General features: G+C 35.5%; 1 protein-coding gene across 1 annotated transcript in view; it reads right to left on the bottom strand.

Annotated features, from left to right (window-relative positions):
• The window catches only part of CSMD3 (CUB and Sushi multiple domains 3), a gene marked incomplete at both ends in the record, with an annotated part of 751074 nt that overhangs the window by 428608 nt on the left and 305442 nt on the right, over positions 1–17024 (bottom strand). The window contains 2 exons of the mRNA XM_082307341.1: positions 3896–4020; positions 15379–15466. Coding sequence (XP_082163467.1) covers positions 3896–4020; positions 15379–15466 — 213 coding nt within the window. The remainder of the gene's footprint in view (positions 1–3895; positions 4021–15378; positions 15467–17024) is intronic.

Here is a 17024-nt window from a genome sequence, read left to right as displayed (position 1 = left end):
GGCAAGATCTAAAATTCATAATGTACATTATGCTTGCATATCCATGTTAATCAAACTGACATTTACAATCTATCAAATGAAAGATACTGAGTCCATGAATGTATCGTTGTTTTAAAACTCACTTTAGTCAGTGAAATGAACTGACCAAAATAGCAATATGAAGCAAAAAAACATGTTCTAAGTTTGTCAGAACCCAATTTAAATACATAGTATCATTTGTTCCTTTTTCTACTAATAATCCTGTAGCCTGTCTATTAATTGGATGATCATGATTTAAACCATAAATCATGTCTCTCCTTTAGTTTTCTCAGATACAAAGAATTATTTCAAAATCACTTTTTCTTTCTACAGATTAGATGAGCTTTTCCAAAATACTGTACTTGTTGCAGAACTTATTGCTGGCTTGCCAGCAGACTTATAAAAGGCAGCATTCATAAATGTTTCACAGGGTCTGAGAAAAAAAGCAAGCAGAAAACAGGAGCGGCAGGCATGAAAATAGAAAGGCTAATCAACCAGCTGTGAATAGATCTATCATCTGTTTCATTTCCTGAAACGTAAATGACAGGAAGAGATTTATCAACTAGCAAGTAGTTTCATAAAGTAGATAATTGTCTGTGCTTAAGCAAGTTGGCTTTGTAATAGTGGCATTGCCCTGTAGGGGAATACTGAATTGCATGGCAGATAAATAAGTAGGGTCTCAATCCTGAAGTGTTTAAAGTTTCCCTTTTGAATGAAGTCACAGAGAAGTCAATGTATCAGTCATGTTATTACAGCTACACATATTAAGCATTTCTTGGGATGTGAAATAACTAAGAACTGCAGAAACTTTAATCTTTCAAATAACAGACTTCAACTGTAACTCAATGTGCAGTAAATGCCTGGTCAAAGATTCTCATGTCATCTTTTGAATATTTTTTTTTCCTTTCTCAGGAAGGATGGGAAAGCATTGTTTGTTCTGCTGTCCTGAAACAATGCTATGCTACAAGATTTGCATGAGGCAAATTAAACTGGAACAAATTAAACTGGAACAAATTGCCGGGAAAGGTCATGGAGCAGATCATCTTGAGTGCCATTACGCGGCACGTGTGGGACAACCGGGGGATCAGGCTCAGCCAGCATGGGCTTATGAAAGGGAGGTCCTGTTTCACTAACCTGGTCTCCTTCTATGACAAGGTGACCTGCTTAGTGGATGAGGGGAAGGCTGTGGATGTTGTCTACTTGGACTTCAGTAAGGCCTTTGACACTGCCCCCCACAGCATCCTCCTGGAGAAGCTGGCTGCTCACGGCTTGGATGGGTGCACTCTACGCTGGGTTAAAAACTGGCTGGACGGCCAAGCCCAGAGAGTGGTGGTGAATGGAGTCAAATCCAGTTGGCAGCCAGTCATGAGTGGTGTTCCCCAGGGCTCAGTGTTGGGGCCGGTCCTGTTCAACCTCTTCATTGATGACCTGGATGAGGGGATTGAGTGCACCCTCACTAAGTTTGCAGATGACACCAAGTTGGGTGGAAGTGTCAATCTGCTGGAGGGTAGGAAGGCCCTACAGAGGGACCTGGACAGGCTGGATCATTGGGCCGGGGCCAACTGTATGAGATTCAACAAGGCTAAGTGCTGGGTCCTGCACTTGGGTCACAACAACCCCATGCAATGCTACAGGCTTGGGGAAGAGTGGCTGGAGAGCTGTCTAGCGGGAAAAGTCCTGGGGGTGTTGGTTGACAGCCACCTGAACATGAGCCAGCAGTGTGCTCAGGTGGCCAAAAAGGTCAATGGCATCCTGGCTTCTATTAGAAATAGTGTGGCCAGCAGCATCAGCGAGGTGATAGTGCCCCTGTACTCGGCACTGGTGAGGCCACACCTCGAGTACTGTGTTCAGTTTTGGGCCCCTTACTGCAGGAAGGACATTGAGGTGCTGGAGTGTGTCTAAAGAAGGCCAATGAAGCTGGTGAAGGGTCTAGAGCACAAGTCTTCTGAGGAGCAGCTGAGGGAGCTGGGTTTGTTTAGCCTGGAGAAGGGGAAGCTGAGGGGCGACCTTATTGCTCTCTACAACTACCTGAAAGGAGGTTAGAGTGAGGTGGGGGTCGGTCTCTTCTCCTAAATAACAAGCAATAGGACGAGAGGAAACGGCTTCAAGCTGCACCAGGGGAAGTTTAGGTTGGATATTAGGAAAAATGTCTTCACTGAAAGGGTAGTCAAGCATTGGAACAGGCTGCCCAGGGAAGTGTTTGAGTCCCCATCGCTGGAGGTATTTAAAAGACGGGTAGACGTGGTGCTTGAGGACATGGTGTAGTGGTGGACTTGGTAGTGCTAGGTTAATGGTTGGACTCGATGATCTTAAGGGTCTTTTCCAACCTTAACGATTCTATGGTTCTATGAAATTTAACCCCCCCAGCAGAATTTTAGGCTAGCATGATGCATTGATCTTGAAAAAGTCCAGATAAAAAAAGTCTCTGAGAGGATGACTCTTAAAATTTCAATAAAACGTAGAAATTGACCAGTTAATTTTCAGCTGCTGCTTATGTTATCTGCTTGCCTGTAACATAAAGCCATACTTTCTTCATAGCTACAAATTCTAACTTCTTTTCAATATACCTTGTCCATAAATCACAATGGGGCAAACATTTTGATTTTCTGCCATATTTCTTCATTAGGTCCATCTACCCGACCAACTGCTATTTTACTAGGGTGATGGGAGACATAAATTATAAAATGTATTTAAAAAATGAAAAGAAAGGATAATTGTTTGTAAATTACAAGGTAATTCAACTGCAATTAAATCTCGTCAAAATATCTAACATAACTTTACAATTTTCTCATACTGTCTTCTAGATGTCAAAAGGTTCAGAAATCAGCCAAACTTCCAGAGTAGTATTTTCCTGGGAACGAGTCTTAAGGTCTAAAAAATGTTGCTAATCTACAATTTTCCTTATATTTTGGAAGTGATATATCAGTTTTCCTTCTCAAAGTCCTACTATATTTCTTCTGTAGAAATGCTTCAATGGCTTTATGAGCCAAAAAAAAAAAAAATCACCCATGTAATTTTCCAGCTGTTGTGGATTTCTACCATACACCCTCTGGATGCCACCCTAAGATTTTTTTGACCCTTCCAATGTTCAGAAACATCTCACAGTTCTCTCTGGATATCAGTATAAGTATCCATAGCCTTGAATTACAAGATAAATGTCCCTTCTGTTTCCCATACCCAAGTATTGCTTGTGAACAAACTGTACTCTTCAATATTAGGCTTTGCTGTTATGCCATTTACATGTATATGTACACATTAATATTTTCACTTTATATACCCATATATACATATAATATATATGTATACAAACATTAATACTTTCATTCCTTGATTCAGGCATTCATCATACTGCTTGCCATAGTATTTGGGCATAAAATATATTCAGCAGAATGACTTTGTGCTTTTCTTCTCTTTCTTTCTTTCTGTATTTTTTGCCATTTGTCCATTTGTTCAGGGTCAAAACCAGGTATAGGCTTACTTCTCCAGTCCTTATCAATCCTAAATTCAAGTCTTTCTCATCTGCTTGGCAAAAATGTAATGAAGATGCTTCATGAACTACTGGTTGTGTATTGAAACATTGCAATTTTGAAACCTATCTTGGTGAGTCTTAATATTTAAGATGTGATAGATTTTCATCCACTCAGTATGAAGTGATCTTCATAATGTAAGTTCCCAAGTAAACTAAAGCATACTGAAATACAGACAAAGTTTATATTAAACAAAACAGTATAGGTGGGACCTTTTTTACTAAGAAAGTGGGCACACTAGGACTAAAACTTCAGGTACTTACAAAATATTAATTTAGCAGGATTGGCTATCAAACAATAGATAGAAGAGAAATGAACAAATCTGTATAAGGATAAAAATTCCTCTTTACCTTTACAGACAGGTCTATGATCACTCCATGCAGCAAAAACTTCAGCTATCCTCTGACAGGTGATACTTTTTGAACCTTGTAACACATAATCTTCATCGCAGGAGAACTGTACTGTTGCTCCCAAGCTAAAATCAAACAATGACATAAAAAGAAGAAGCATTTTTTTACAAATAGATATCAGTCAATTTTTCCATTCTTTTAGGTATGATGGTCCTGACAAAAAATACAAACATGTAATCCAGTAAATATGATTTTTTGCTCTTAGTAGTAAAAGGCTGCAGGCTATGTACTAGCCTGATAGTGCACAGCATTCAGCTCTCTCTGGGCTCACTGTAGCCAAAGCTGGTTTACCTCTTTTTAACAGTCGTCTGGAGGTCAAATGACTATTTTCTGACCTAACTTCTGACTTTGATATAGTAAAGGTTTGACAAGCCTGGGCACTGTGTAACAAACAGTAGCTATTTATGTTAATTGAAGCTAGGAAAAAATGAGAAAGAGATATAAGGAAATCACCTAGAAGAAGAGCCAAAAGATCAACCACAAGACTGAGGAAGAAATCCCCACTATAAACATTGTATTCCTCCCAGTGTATCTTCAGGATACAGATGACTTGCTGTAAATGTCCCCTGCCCCTGATTCTTCTTGAGGAAGTCTGGTGCTTTTGGCTTTAGAACCAGAGGAGCATTGGTAGGGGGAGCACAATACAAGAGAAAAGGATTAGATATTAATAAGGCTTCTTGTATTAAAAAAATGGTATATTATTAATAAAACTTTCATGTATTAATTTGGACTAGGAATGCATTATTGTAAATAGTCTAGTAATAGCTGGTTTTTACATTTTCATTAGTAGGTTAAGATTTTAATTAGACTAGCAGTAAAGTCTTGACTGCTCGTAAGTGGTGTGTTTTCTCTTGCCAGTGACAAGATTCTGAATGTAACAACTACTAGAAAATGAAATTTGCAAGGTGAATATGAACATTTGCTCCTTTAACTGACATATGTTTCTCAAATTAATGGAAGAAAATAAAAGAATTCTAAAAACATCTTTCTAGGTATTTAGCTGTGATTATTTATGATTATTATGATTATTATTTATGAATGCTGGCTTCAAAAGTTTTTGTACTTTTCCATATGGAGCTGATATTGCATTTTGCAAACTTGGCACAGAACAAAACAGGAAATAAACCCAGAAAAACTTGGTTGGTTTGTTTGTTTGTTTTGTTATATCATTTTTTTTCTGAGGGGAGGATTGGGGTTTTTTTCCACTTTGGAAAAGTTAAAAAACTCAATGCATAAATGTGTATTATTGAGATAATTCTTCCCCTTTAATACCATTATTGTTTCAAGTCCTGACTAAAGTTGAAAATAGTCAATATATCAGGCCTTTCTCTGACATCAAAATTTCACACTCTATAATTTCATCTTGCTGTTCATAAAGGTTTGTCTGGCACAGTTGTAAAATATTTCTATAAACGGTGACTGTGGACAACCTATAGTGTCACAAAGGTCTTCAGAGACTACTTTTTACCTTATCAGTTGCTAAATGACTGTCATGTTTTTGAATTAAAAGGTGGTGTTATTATTTATCCTATTCCTTACATAAGACTGATGAGGAAAAATGATAACTCTGAGACTCAATATATTACCTCATGCTTGTGCCAAAAATGAATGACATTTGGGAAACACACTTCTTTTCCCCTCTAATTAAGAAGGAATAAACGCAAAAGACTAAAGCAGAGATGTTATTAAAGAAATTCTGAGAAGAGTCAAGTAAACTAAAAGTTAATATTTTGAAAAATCTCATGTACGACGATACTGCATTTTATAGTTAAGGATATTTTGTAAGTGGAATTCGGAGGAGTATCATTGCTTTTATCACCCTTATACTAGATACTGACAAAGCTTTATGTTTTTGTATTAAAAATATGTGATGAAACTTTGCAGAAAAAAATCATACAGCATTATTTACCAAACTCCACAGTGATTGCATGAAGATACTTGCATGTACATGACCAAGACTAGCATTTTACAATAAGAAATACAACAAAACACAGTATTTTGAAAAGGCTTTCAAAAGGAGAATGTCATAACCAACCAGATCTTAACATCAGATCTTTAAACTTTTTCTCAATGTACAACCCTTCAAGGATCTCAGAGGCTTTCTTAACTGCATTTGCCTTGATAAATGATTTTATATGTACACATGGCTTACAAGACTTTGGTGACACTGTGCATGCGGTTCTCTGGGTATTTTAAGATTAAACATGGAGTAACTCCAAAAAGTCTATGCTACAACAGCTTTCCTGTGTGACCTTGTAAGTCCTGGAATTATCTGACATTCCTCAGACAATGCCATAGATCTTTATCCCAGTTTCCAGCCTTTGCTATGTTACCTATTTTTAAAAAATTTGGTTTATAAATCTCTGTAAGCAAAACCTCTGTATTGGCATACTTCGTTTCTCTAAATAAATGATTTAAGGCTCCTTTATAACTCTCTAAAACTGACAGTTTTGCAAAGAGGTTGGAAGAGGTCTAAGGATATCACTCAATAGTGATAGGATATCAGCATTGATTTGGCTGGGATCTTCAAATCTGGATTTGATCCCACAGGGTATAGCATTCTTTTTTGCTGAAACACATACTAAAATTCATTTTTCTCTGCAGGGTTTGGCTTGTAAAGAATGAGCCCTGTTTTTCTTTCCTATAGATGGGGATTTTAGTGATGTAATAATAATTTCAGTTTCAGTACAATTTACAAAGGCAGACAAAAAATTAAAAAGACTGAGCACAGAGATTAACTTTTGTTAGGTAACAAATTCAAATACATCTGTGATGAAAATAGCTACTAAAGAAGACTGATACTAAATAGAACAAAAATAAATTTAAGGGAGTTAGAAATGTTAGATGTTTGAAAAAGAATGACGTCAGCATAATATAGCTGATAGAATTTCGACAGTACCTGGGCTTAAAAGAGACTTAGATAATGAGTAATGAGGACATGAAAAATTATATAGTTACCTGAACAGACATCTCAGAAAAGGAGGATTTGATAGTGGATAACAGCTCTATAAACTATTCCAAAACCAGCTTCTGTTTGTATAAGAAATAAGAATGTTTGTGAAAGAGGGGGATAAAGAAGAGCTGTAGAGTCCATGAAAAACAAAGGAAGATATAAAAGTGAAAAACTGAGAAAAATAAAAAATAGACATAATGTAAAGGCCCTTGCAAGGTAGGGTTGAAAAGCTTCTGTACGAAACTGAGGAAAAAGAGCCACAAGGGAGATCACAGAGTTGGAGGAAATTTCAAAATTATGAAATAAAAAGATGATTTTATCGTTAATGTTAAAAATTATACTCAGCTACTCCAGGGACTATATGGTTAGGAAGGTTCAAAAGGTAGCAATTAGGAAGAGAAGAATAACTTTCTCAAGATTAGCTTTCACAAGAATTTATCTGCTGTAGAAAGTCATGTTGAGAAAATCTGAACCTCTTTGATTATTCAAAAAAAAGAAGCATCTGAAAAAAAAAAAACAAACATGGAAATATATATCCTTTAACTAACCATAGACTGATTTAAAGAGGAAACACTCAGCAGGAAGTACACCATTTCTAAAAATTTGAACTGATGGTATAAAAACAATAACTGGCAAAAATTCCAGAAGGTTGAAATTATTATGAAGACTTTACAAGGCTGATAATTATTTCTATCACCTCCAAAAGTATAAAAAACACTCACATTACCCAGTTCACTTTACTTGTCCAGATCAGTTTTGATATTAAACTAATGGGTTGAGGCCAACTGTATGAGGTTCAACAAGGCTGAGTGCCAGGTCCTGCACTTGGGTCACAATAACCCAGTGCAACACTACAGGCTGGGGGAGGAGTGGCTGGAGAGCTGCCTGGCAGAAAAGGACCTGCGGGTGTTGGTTGACAGCCACCTGAACATGAGGCAGCAGTGTGCTCAGGTGGCCAAGAAGGCCAATGGCATCCTGGCCTGTATCAAGAATAGTGTGGCCAGCAGGACCAGGGAGGTGATAGTGCCCCTGTACTCGGCACTGGTGAGGCTGCACCTCGAGTACTGTGTTCAGTTTTGGGCCCCTCACTCCAAGAAGGACATCGAGGTACTAGAGCGTGTCCAATGAAGGGCAGTGAAGCTGGTGAAGGGTCTAGAGCACAAGTCTTATGAGGAGAGGCTGAGGGATCTGGGTTTGTTTAGCCTGGAGAAGGGGAAGCCGAGGGGAGACCTTATTGCTCTCTACAACTATGTGAAAGGAGGTTGTAGTGAGGTGGGGGCTGGTCTCTTCTCTCAGGTAGCAAGCAACAGGGTGAGAGGAAATGGCCTCAAGTTGTGCCAGGGGAGATTTAGATTAGATATTAGGAAAAATTTCTTCATGGAGAGAGTGGTTAAGCAGTGGAACAGACTGCCCAGAGAAGTAGTGTAATCACAGTCCCTGTAAGTATTCAAAAAAAGTGTGGATGTGGTGCTTAGGGTTTAGAGGAGAACCTGGCAGTTAGGTTAACAATTGGACTCGATGATCTCAGAGGTCCTTTCCAACTTTAATGATTCTATGATTCTATGATATTGGATAGTATGTGACTGTAAGTATACTGGACTCATAGTGAGATTGGAAAATTTACAAAATCTGTAATGTGTGTCATGTGTGTGAGATCTAATAAGGGCAGTTAGATAAGCAGATGATAAAACACCAGGCTAAGAAAGAAAATGGAAGAGACAGAGATCAGTTCCTATGGCAGATGAACTCAGAAAGACAATAACATCAAAAATCAAACTAGCCCTTCCTGTTTAAAAGGTCAAAAAAAGGACAAAAAAAAAAAAAAAAAATCCTGCAGGAAATCTGTATAAACCTTCTGGACTTGCAGTGCAAGAATGGCATCCATAAAGGCCAGCATACTGACTATCATGAGCTTGTCAAGAAAACGTTAAGAAAATGGGTCTCTCAGGAACCTAAAAATCTAGTAAAGATGAGCATTTCTTAATGTTTTCCTGTAATTATCTACCTATACACTCTTTCAAAAATGGAAAAGCATTAATTCTTCCACAGTTTCCTAGTAGGAGAGATCCTTCTTGTTGTTTCTGCTGATGATATTTTTTCTCCAGTACCTTTTCTCTATGACATACAAGAATTCAGTCCAAAATCCATCTTTCTTTAAAAAGAAGTTTAGTAACTGAGTACAGGAGGCTAAAGTGTCACTTTCCAGGTATAATATGAGGTGAATATGATGAAGATTCAAAAAGGACAGGCAGATTACCAGGAAATAAATACTAGCTCTAAGACAAAATGAAAAAAGATAGGCTTAAATCTACACTCCTTAGATGTAGCTTTCTCTAGAGAACTTGGCCATGGGTTAGATGTGGGTCTGGTGTGGTGTGGTGACAAAGTAGCAATTTCAGTAGGTTTTTTTTTTTTCTTTTTCTTTTCCTTTTTTTTTTAGTTGACAAAATCTCAAGTAATTTGAGGACTGTGTTATAGGCCAAAGAGAGATTCTTGATAGGATGAAATTGATGATCTATATTGCATGTCCAGAGGGACTGCATGAGGACATGTGGGAGGTCTGATCAAAGCCTGCTGGTACATTAGAACTACAAATTATGGAGAGAGAAAATCAGATCCTTGATCAGGAGATCACTGTCAATTCTGTGTCCTGGTTTCATCTGGAATAGAATTAATTGTCTTCCTAGTAGCTGGTATACTGCTGTGTTTTGGATTTAGCATGAGAATAATGTTGATAACACACTGGTGGTTTAGTTGTTGCTAAGTAGTGTTTATACTATTTAAGGACTTTTCAGCTTCCTGTGCTCTGCCAGGTGCACAGGAAGCTTGGAGGGAGCATAGCCAGGACAGCTGACCCAAACTGGCCAAAGGGCTATTCCATACCATATCATATCATGCCCCCATATAAGCTGGGGGTAGTTGGCCGGGAAGGGGGGACCACTGCTCAGGGACAGGCTGGGCATTGGTCGGTGAGGGGTGAGCAATTACAACATGCATCACTTGCTTTGTATATTATTATTATTATTATTATTATTACTACTATGATGATTATTATTATTATTACTACTATGATTATTATTATTACTACTACTACTACTACTACTACTACTACTACTATTTTACTTTATTTTATTTCAATTATTAAACTGTTCTTATCTCAACCCATGAGTTTTCTCACTTTTAATCTTCCGATTCTCTCCCCCCATTCCACTGGGGGAGAGTGAGCGAACGGCTGTGTGGTGCTTAGTTGCCAGCTGGGGTTAAACCATGACATTCTGCTTAAACAGTTCTTAAGGTGTCACTTTTTCCACAAATCTTGTACTGCCAGAGGCTTCTGCTTGACAAAGGAACCAATTAACTGCTGACAAATGAAATATGTACTATTCCCCGTTAAACTAGCCTCACATCTCTTGCTGCAAATTGTCTGAATTTTGTTCAATTTTCTGGATGTTTGGCTTGAAGTTTCAGAGTCTAGAAGCTCACCTTGCATATCTGCAGAGAAGAGTATGTGATTAAGAGAAGGTTTAAGGAAAATTAAGTGTGAAACCTCCAGTCAATCAATGTGGTTATACTTCAAAGTCATTCTTCCAAAGAAAAAACTACAGATTAATTTATAATATAAAATGAATGAAGAAATTATTATTAGGTATACTGTAACTCAACTCATTGATATAATAAATTGTCTTTAATATCTTCTCTCAATAGAATCTGCATTTTTAAGACCACACTAGCATCTTGGTGGCTGTCCAACAGCATTCACTGCTTTGTTGTGATCCAAGTTTGATCTGAATCTCATCTTTAAATACCTAGTTGGACTACACTACAGAGGTAGAGGGATAGACATAGGCTCATTCATTCATTTCATGAAGCCAGAACTTTGGGATGGTGTTGGAGGAACATGTTTGCTTCATAATAAAATACTTGTTCAAGTATAATTCAGTTTGGCTATGTTTATTCCACTATAAACAAACAAAGAAAAAAAGCCTCCAAAACCCAACAATTAAAAAAAGGAACATGACCACAGGAAAAATATTTCTCCTCATCTATTAAAACTTTCTTGTATTTTCCATAGTAGCATTGATTCTAAAATTGGACAGTCACATGGAAAAGATATGTATTTTACGGTATGACAGGTAATGTAAAATACGCTGTTGGAAATTCCAGCAGAACGAACACTAGTACATCAAAAATTTAAGAAACTTCTAGGGAATACAAGTTTTCATTCTGAGGTAACATATCTTTTTCAGTACAGTAAAAACTGGCAGCTATTAGTAAGTCTTGACTTCGTTTCAACCTGCAAAGGCCTGTTATGCTCAAATAGGCTTCTAGCATCAGAAAGAAAGCCTTTAAAATTTCAAAATATAGCCATGGGGAATTTTGACATTAAAAAAACTATCCAAAAGGCTGAACATGAAGTGTCAGGTCCCAAAGAATGTCATTAAATGCTGCAGCTTGTCTTAAAGCTTGCATTACAGATTTTCTAAGTCTGTGTAAGAACCACATAAGAACATATGAATGTGCTGAGAGAGCAGGTAGGGTTATAACCAGAACAGTAGTGAAATTGCAATAAAATGCTTCCAAACCTATACCTTCACATTTGAAGAAAGCTAAAGAGAAGAGACAAGTGCATGCTTTTCTCTAAAATACATTATATTGTACTGAAATTAGATTTTGATTGATCTTGATAAAGATAGATCTAAACCCTTCTTCAAAATACTGTATTTTAAAATTAAGGTATTGTAATTGGGATTTTCACTTCCTTATCAGAAGGGGAAAAAAAAGACAAGCTCAAGGTAAAGCTATTTTCTACATTATAGAGAGAGTGACTTCAAGAAGGGAAAAGGAAAAGTGTGTTATTTTTCTCTGTCAGGTATAAGACAACCTGAAAAAGATCTTCCATAGTAGTGTACTTTTTAAACTAAATATAAGAATTTTCTTTCAATGTCTTATTTATTTGTTTTAAAGAATTAGTAGCATTCTTACTTTGGAAGCTTATGAAGCAATTGAGCAACCATTATGATAATAGAAAGAATTGAAACCAGGTTCATTTAAAAAGGAATTTTATTCAGTCTGCTGAAAATTTTTAGTTTACTTTTGTTCCTTGTAAGACCTCCTTTCAATGTATCAGATGTTTAATTTGAGATAAATGACAGATGTATTACTAACATTCACCAGTCCTGTTCTTTACAAGTACGAATCTCACCATTCATATTCATATGACCTTTAACAAGCCTTAGATAGGAAACCACCTTATTTATCCCTACTATGTATAAGATAAATACAACCAAAAGAGTAATTATTCCCTTTTTCAAGGCCTGTTAATAAAGTGGCTAGAAATTGTGCATGTGTGTATGTATATATGTCCTCCCACTATTTCCAAATACAATGTTTTTGCATTATAGAGGCTACCACAAAAGAGTGGAAAGACTCAGTCTTTTGAAAGGAAAGTAGTCCTTTCTGAGTTGTTTCTGAGCGCTACACTCAGAATGGACCTTCCTACTAAGGACATATTGCACTAGACAGGATTTATTTAGAGAAGATTACCCAGACCAGATTGTTTTTAGCTTGAAAGAAACTGAACCATGAAAATTCAAATAATATTTAGTTGAAAGGAATTAGTTCAAGGACAGCTCTTGAGTATAAATTTGAGGTGGCAATGAAGCCATTAAGAAGCCTGTGCTTTCAGAAACTACTGCTCTGCAGTCTAACCTGTTAGAGAAACCAGGAAGCAAGGAGGCTGCTCTTAAAATCAGCAGGATTTGACTGGTCCTAAAATCTGCCCTCAACAGAAAGAGAATCGGTTAAACACTAGTTTGTTGGGGTTTTGTGCTTTTTTCATTTTTTCTTCCTTTGTAAAAAGGTTGCTTCCATACAAATGTCAAGAAGTGATCAGAATAAGGATCAAAACAAAAAAATTGAGTGAAGTTTGATCTGAAGACGTATTATTTGGTGGAAGGTGAAAAATACTTCCTCACAAAAACAAACATCTCTGCCCCCAAAATTACAACCCATAAGTCCAAGAGCACAATAATGTATGTGTTACATCTTCTGTTTATTTTGTTTTGAACAAAAGGTTATTTACCTTTTTTGTTCACCATAAATGTCATTAAACTGAACATATCTTTTCACTTTCACTTTTTTCACTTCCAGTGGATATTGTCTATGTAAGCCATGTTCTTTCACTTACATACCTTTGAAATGTCCCTAGTTATTTATTCTTTTCCATTATGATGGGATTGGATTTATCATTATATTATACATATAAGCATTAAATAGCACATTCATGGGAGTTGATAGAAAAGCTGATCTTCCCTCACAAATAATTTGGGGACTTTTTTCAAAAAGACAAAAAAGTCACTGAGTTTAGTGAGAAATTAGGAAAAAAAAAACCACTTAAAAATTGTTTTTGATGTCTTGTATATCTTGTATTCTATTGTTCAATAATTTGAATGCCTTCTCTTTTCATTTTCTCATAAATTCATTTGAAATAGGAAAGCTTGACAGTCACATCATCACAGTGTATAGTGAAAAATAATGTTAAATTATATCCTAATAGTTTGGCCTAAAAAGAAAGATGAGGGCAAGATCATCATCGTATCTCCTTTGAGGTACTGCCCTTCACATAAGTTTAACTAGAATGATCTTGCAGGTAGGTCTTTCAGCAGTAGCTTGAAGAGACTAGAAAATGACTTGCAGATTCTCTGTCAAAGACTTTCACTACCAAGCCATATTTCTGCGGTAAAAATATAAAATGCTGGCATAAGTAATGATTCTAGAGAGCATGACAGTTAAGAAATACAGTTCATTTATTTTTATTTCTCTGAAAATTTCGAGAAATCATTTTTGTCAGGTAATGTCAGAAATGACATTCCATATAAAATTAGTTCTAAAACTTTCTCTGATGCACATTGAACTTTGTCTTTTCTCAAAACTAGAGAAATAGAGAGACTATAATAACTAACTGAGAAATTATAATAACTAACTGACTGCTAGCTAGCACATTTACTTGGAATGTCATTGTCAATTCTATGTTCTGCTTGATTATGGGGAGAGAAGACAAAATAAAACAAGTACAAGAAGTTATGTAAAAGAATGAAGTAACATAATTTTGTAAAGTCTTTGTTCGTCTCCCAGATTAACATTTATTATCTTCAAATGTTAGGAAGTGTGCTGTGTGATATGTAAAATACATCTTTTGAACAAAACTGAATGTAATAAAACCAATTAATTTAAAAATTATCAATCTCCCTCCTACTTATTTCGTTCTTTTCTCTTTCTCACTTAGGTGTTTTGAAGGGATTTATAAACATGATCGTAATGTGAAATTAGCATATGACGTAAAGCAAGAACATAGCTTTAGATTTATTCTTTTAATAGTCTAAAATTTGTCTATGTATCAAATAGATAATAATATGTATGTTTAATCCTTTTTAGTATCTAATGAAATGAATGTTCAACAATTGAAAAGGAAACAATTCAGAAACTTAGATAAGACTTTAAAATTAATTCAAAATATTTGCAAGAAGTGATTATATATGTGTCTCTACTTATACAATATATCAACCACTACTGTTACTGACAGTAGGAGTCATATATGTTCACTAAGAAAAAAACAGAATATTTTGAAAGAGTATTGCAACCTTTTTTTCTTACAAGATAAAGAACTTGAAAGATAGCTGAGAATGGAGGAGGAAAGTGGGCTAAAATTGGAGTTTAGATTAAATAAAAAAAAGGTGCAATAGATCAATGGCAGCATAAAATTCTTCAATTCTTTGTAGTCTTCCTATAAATATTTTAAAAAGCGAGCAAGGAATGAAATGTAAGAATTTGCTAGAAAAAAACTACAACTTTTTAGTTCTGCTTTTATTTTTTATTTTATTTTTTATATACTATACACTATCCATTTGGTATGTATTAAAATTAATTAAAAAAATAATCTGCATTAAGAGTGCTAAACCACTCTGAGGACTACTAGGGAAATACATCTGCATGTATCAAACTTCTGGGTTCCTGAAAAACATACTGTAGAAAATTCAATATTCTCTATTAGATTCCAATGAATATTTGAATAATAATATTTGAAAACTCTTCTGTGAAGTTTTCTTGCTCTTTTTGTGCTGCATTCAATTTTGCTTTGTCCTTCACATAAACCTCCAGAACCACATGTATGTTTAATATTTGTAAATCTAATATAGTATTTACATAAGAAAATTATTTTAACTTACCTTCAATCCAATTTTTACCAGATTATCAGAGATATATGCTCTCTTCCAAGTAGGTATATTGTCTTCTTTGCATACTAGGTACAGGCTATATTGCACTACATAATTTTATACAGAATTCTATTTCACCTTTTACTGAGAATTTCAGTTTTGAAAGGGTAGCTCAACAACAGCAATAAATTTTTAACATATACATTTTCCAAGTTCAATATTAGAGAAATGATACAATGGTAGGGTATATGTTTTACCTAAAATCCGAGCCTATCCGTTTTCCATTTTCTGGTTCTCCAGGATCTGGACACAAATTGGATGCCTGTTTAATACCTCCCTCATTTACTGAAAAAAAACCAAACCAAAACAAAACAAAAAACCAAAACAACAAAATAAAACAAAATAAACAAAAAGAAGATAAAATAATGCAGTTTTTAGGAAATACAGGATTAAGCAATTAAGAAATATGAAAAAGTACATTATCTGCAGTTTAAAACAGATTTTCTACAGACTATGATCACCCATATAATCTCTAGTTTCAATACAGAAATTTCTCCTTCTTATAATAAACAAAACATGTATTTTCTGTTTTGTTTTGTTTTCAAAAAAATAACACAAGTTTTTTATAAGTTGTACTAATCAGCTATTTTGTTTGCTTATAATATTATTGAACCCATATGGAAATGTTGTTCCTATTCCTTTACAAACATTAACATTTAAAGGAGTGTTCATCAAGTTTAGGGCTATAAGACTTTACTGTGAACATAATCTAATAAATGTCATCTCCACTAAGAGCTGACCTTTTCTCCTTGCATTACAATAAAACTTCAATGCATACGCTCATGCCGAGAGAATTGTCCTTAATCAGTATTGAAAATACAGATATCCCCAAAATACGGTGACCTGAAGGTAAACCCAAAATGCCAGTTTCATTTGCATACATTTATCTTACAATAAACTAAAATGGATCTTCAGAGAGAAACTTCCTGTGAACCTTTCAGTGTGTTTTTCCAGAAATTTATATGTAGCGATCTAGCCCTCAACACATTCAACTACCTCTTCACCTGTCTTTTTTCAATGCTTTATATACTTTCTCATAATTTTTACAGCTTGCGGAAGTGTATCTTGCAAAAATAATTTTAGGCCAAAATAATTCTATCAATTTTGCATTTAATTTTTGAAGTTCATTGAACCAGGAGGTAGCAGTTCCCCCCAAATAAAACATTAGTAAAGGAGGTTATTCTGCTATTACTCGGTAAATTCATGGCCTGATAGCAGAATATTTTTTTCAAAAATACAAGTTAACATGAAACCAAGAGATTTATACTAAGCAGAAAGAGATTTTCACATTTATTCATCTTTATTTCTGAGGAGCTAGACCAACGGATTTGCAGTATCAGATTTTAACTTTCCTTTAAAGAAAAAGTTTGAATATAGTTAAGCTAATCACATTACATTGTAAATTGAATGTACCTGAATAAAATAATGTAGTTTCTAACTATACTTCTAAAGAGTGTTCATTAAATTTCAGCTTTTAATGAAGGACAATAACATTCACAATACTTGGGGGTTTTCCCTTCCTAGAAATTTGTCGTCTTTCTTACAGACACAGAAAGGGAAGAATTGGTTTGGTACCCCTGAGGAAGTCAAAGGCCAAATGAAAGTATTGCAGAGAGTTAAAAGGAAAATGTCTTAGGTTAGCACGCTGCTCAAAAAAACCTATCAAGCTCAGCCTTTGTCAACTTTAGCCATAGTATTTATCCTCCTCTGCCCTGAAAAAGCTGTACCATGTCCAAGGTTGTCCTAATAGCAAACAAAGGCAATCTCTGTTCATCTGCATCTCTATGCTCAGGGCATTTTGGGGCCAGGAGGGCTCTTCCTTAGAAGAGTAAGAAGTAATCCA

Source organism: Platalea leucorodia, assembly GCF_965183815.1.
Source record: "Platalea leucorodia genome assembly, chromosome: 1".
NCBI lineage: Eukaryota > Metazoa > Chordata > Aves > Pelecaniformes > Threskiornithidae > Platalea > Platalea leucorodia.
Note: the sequence above shows the minus strand (reverse complement) of the source record. Positions and strands in the feature narration are given on the sequence as shown.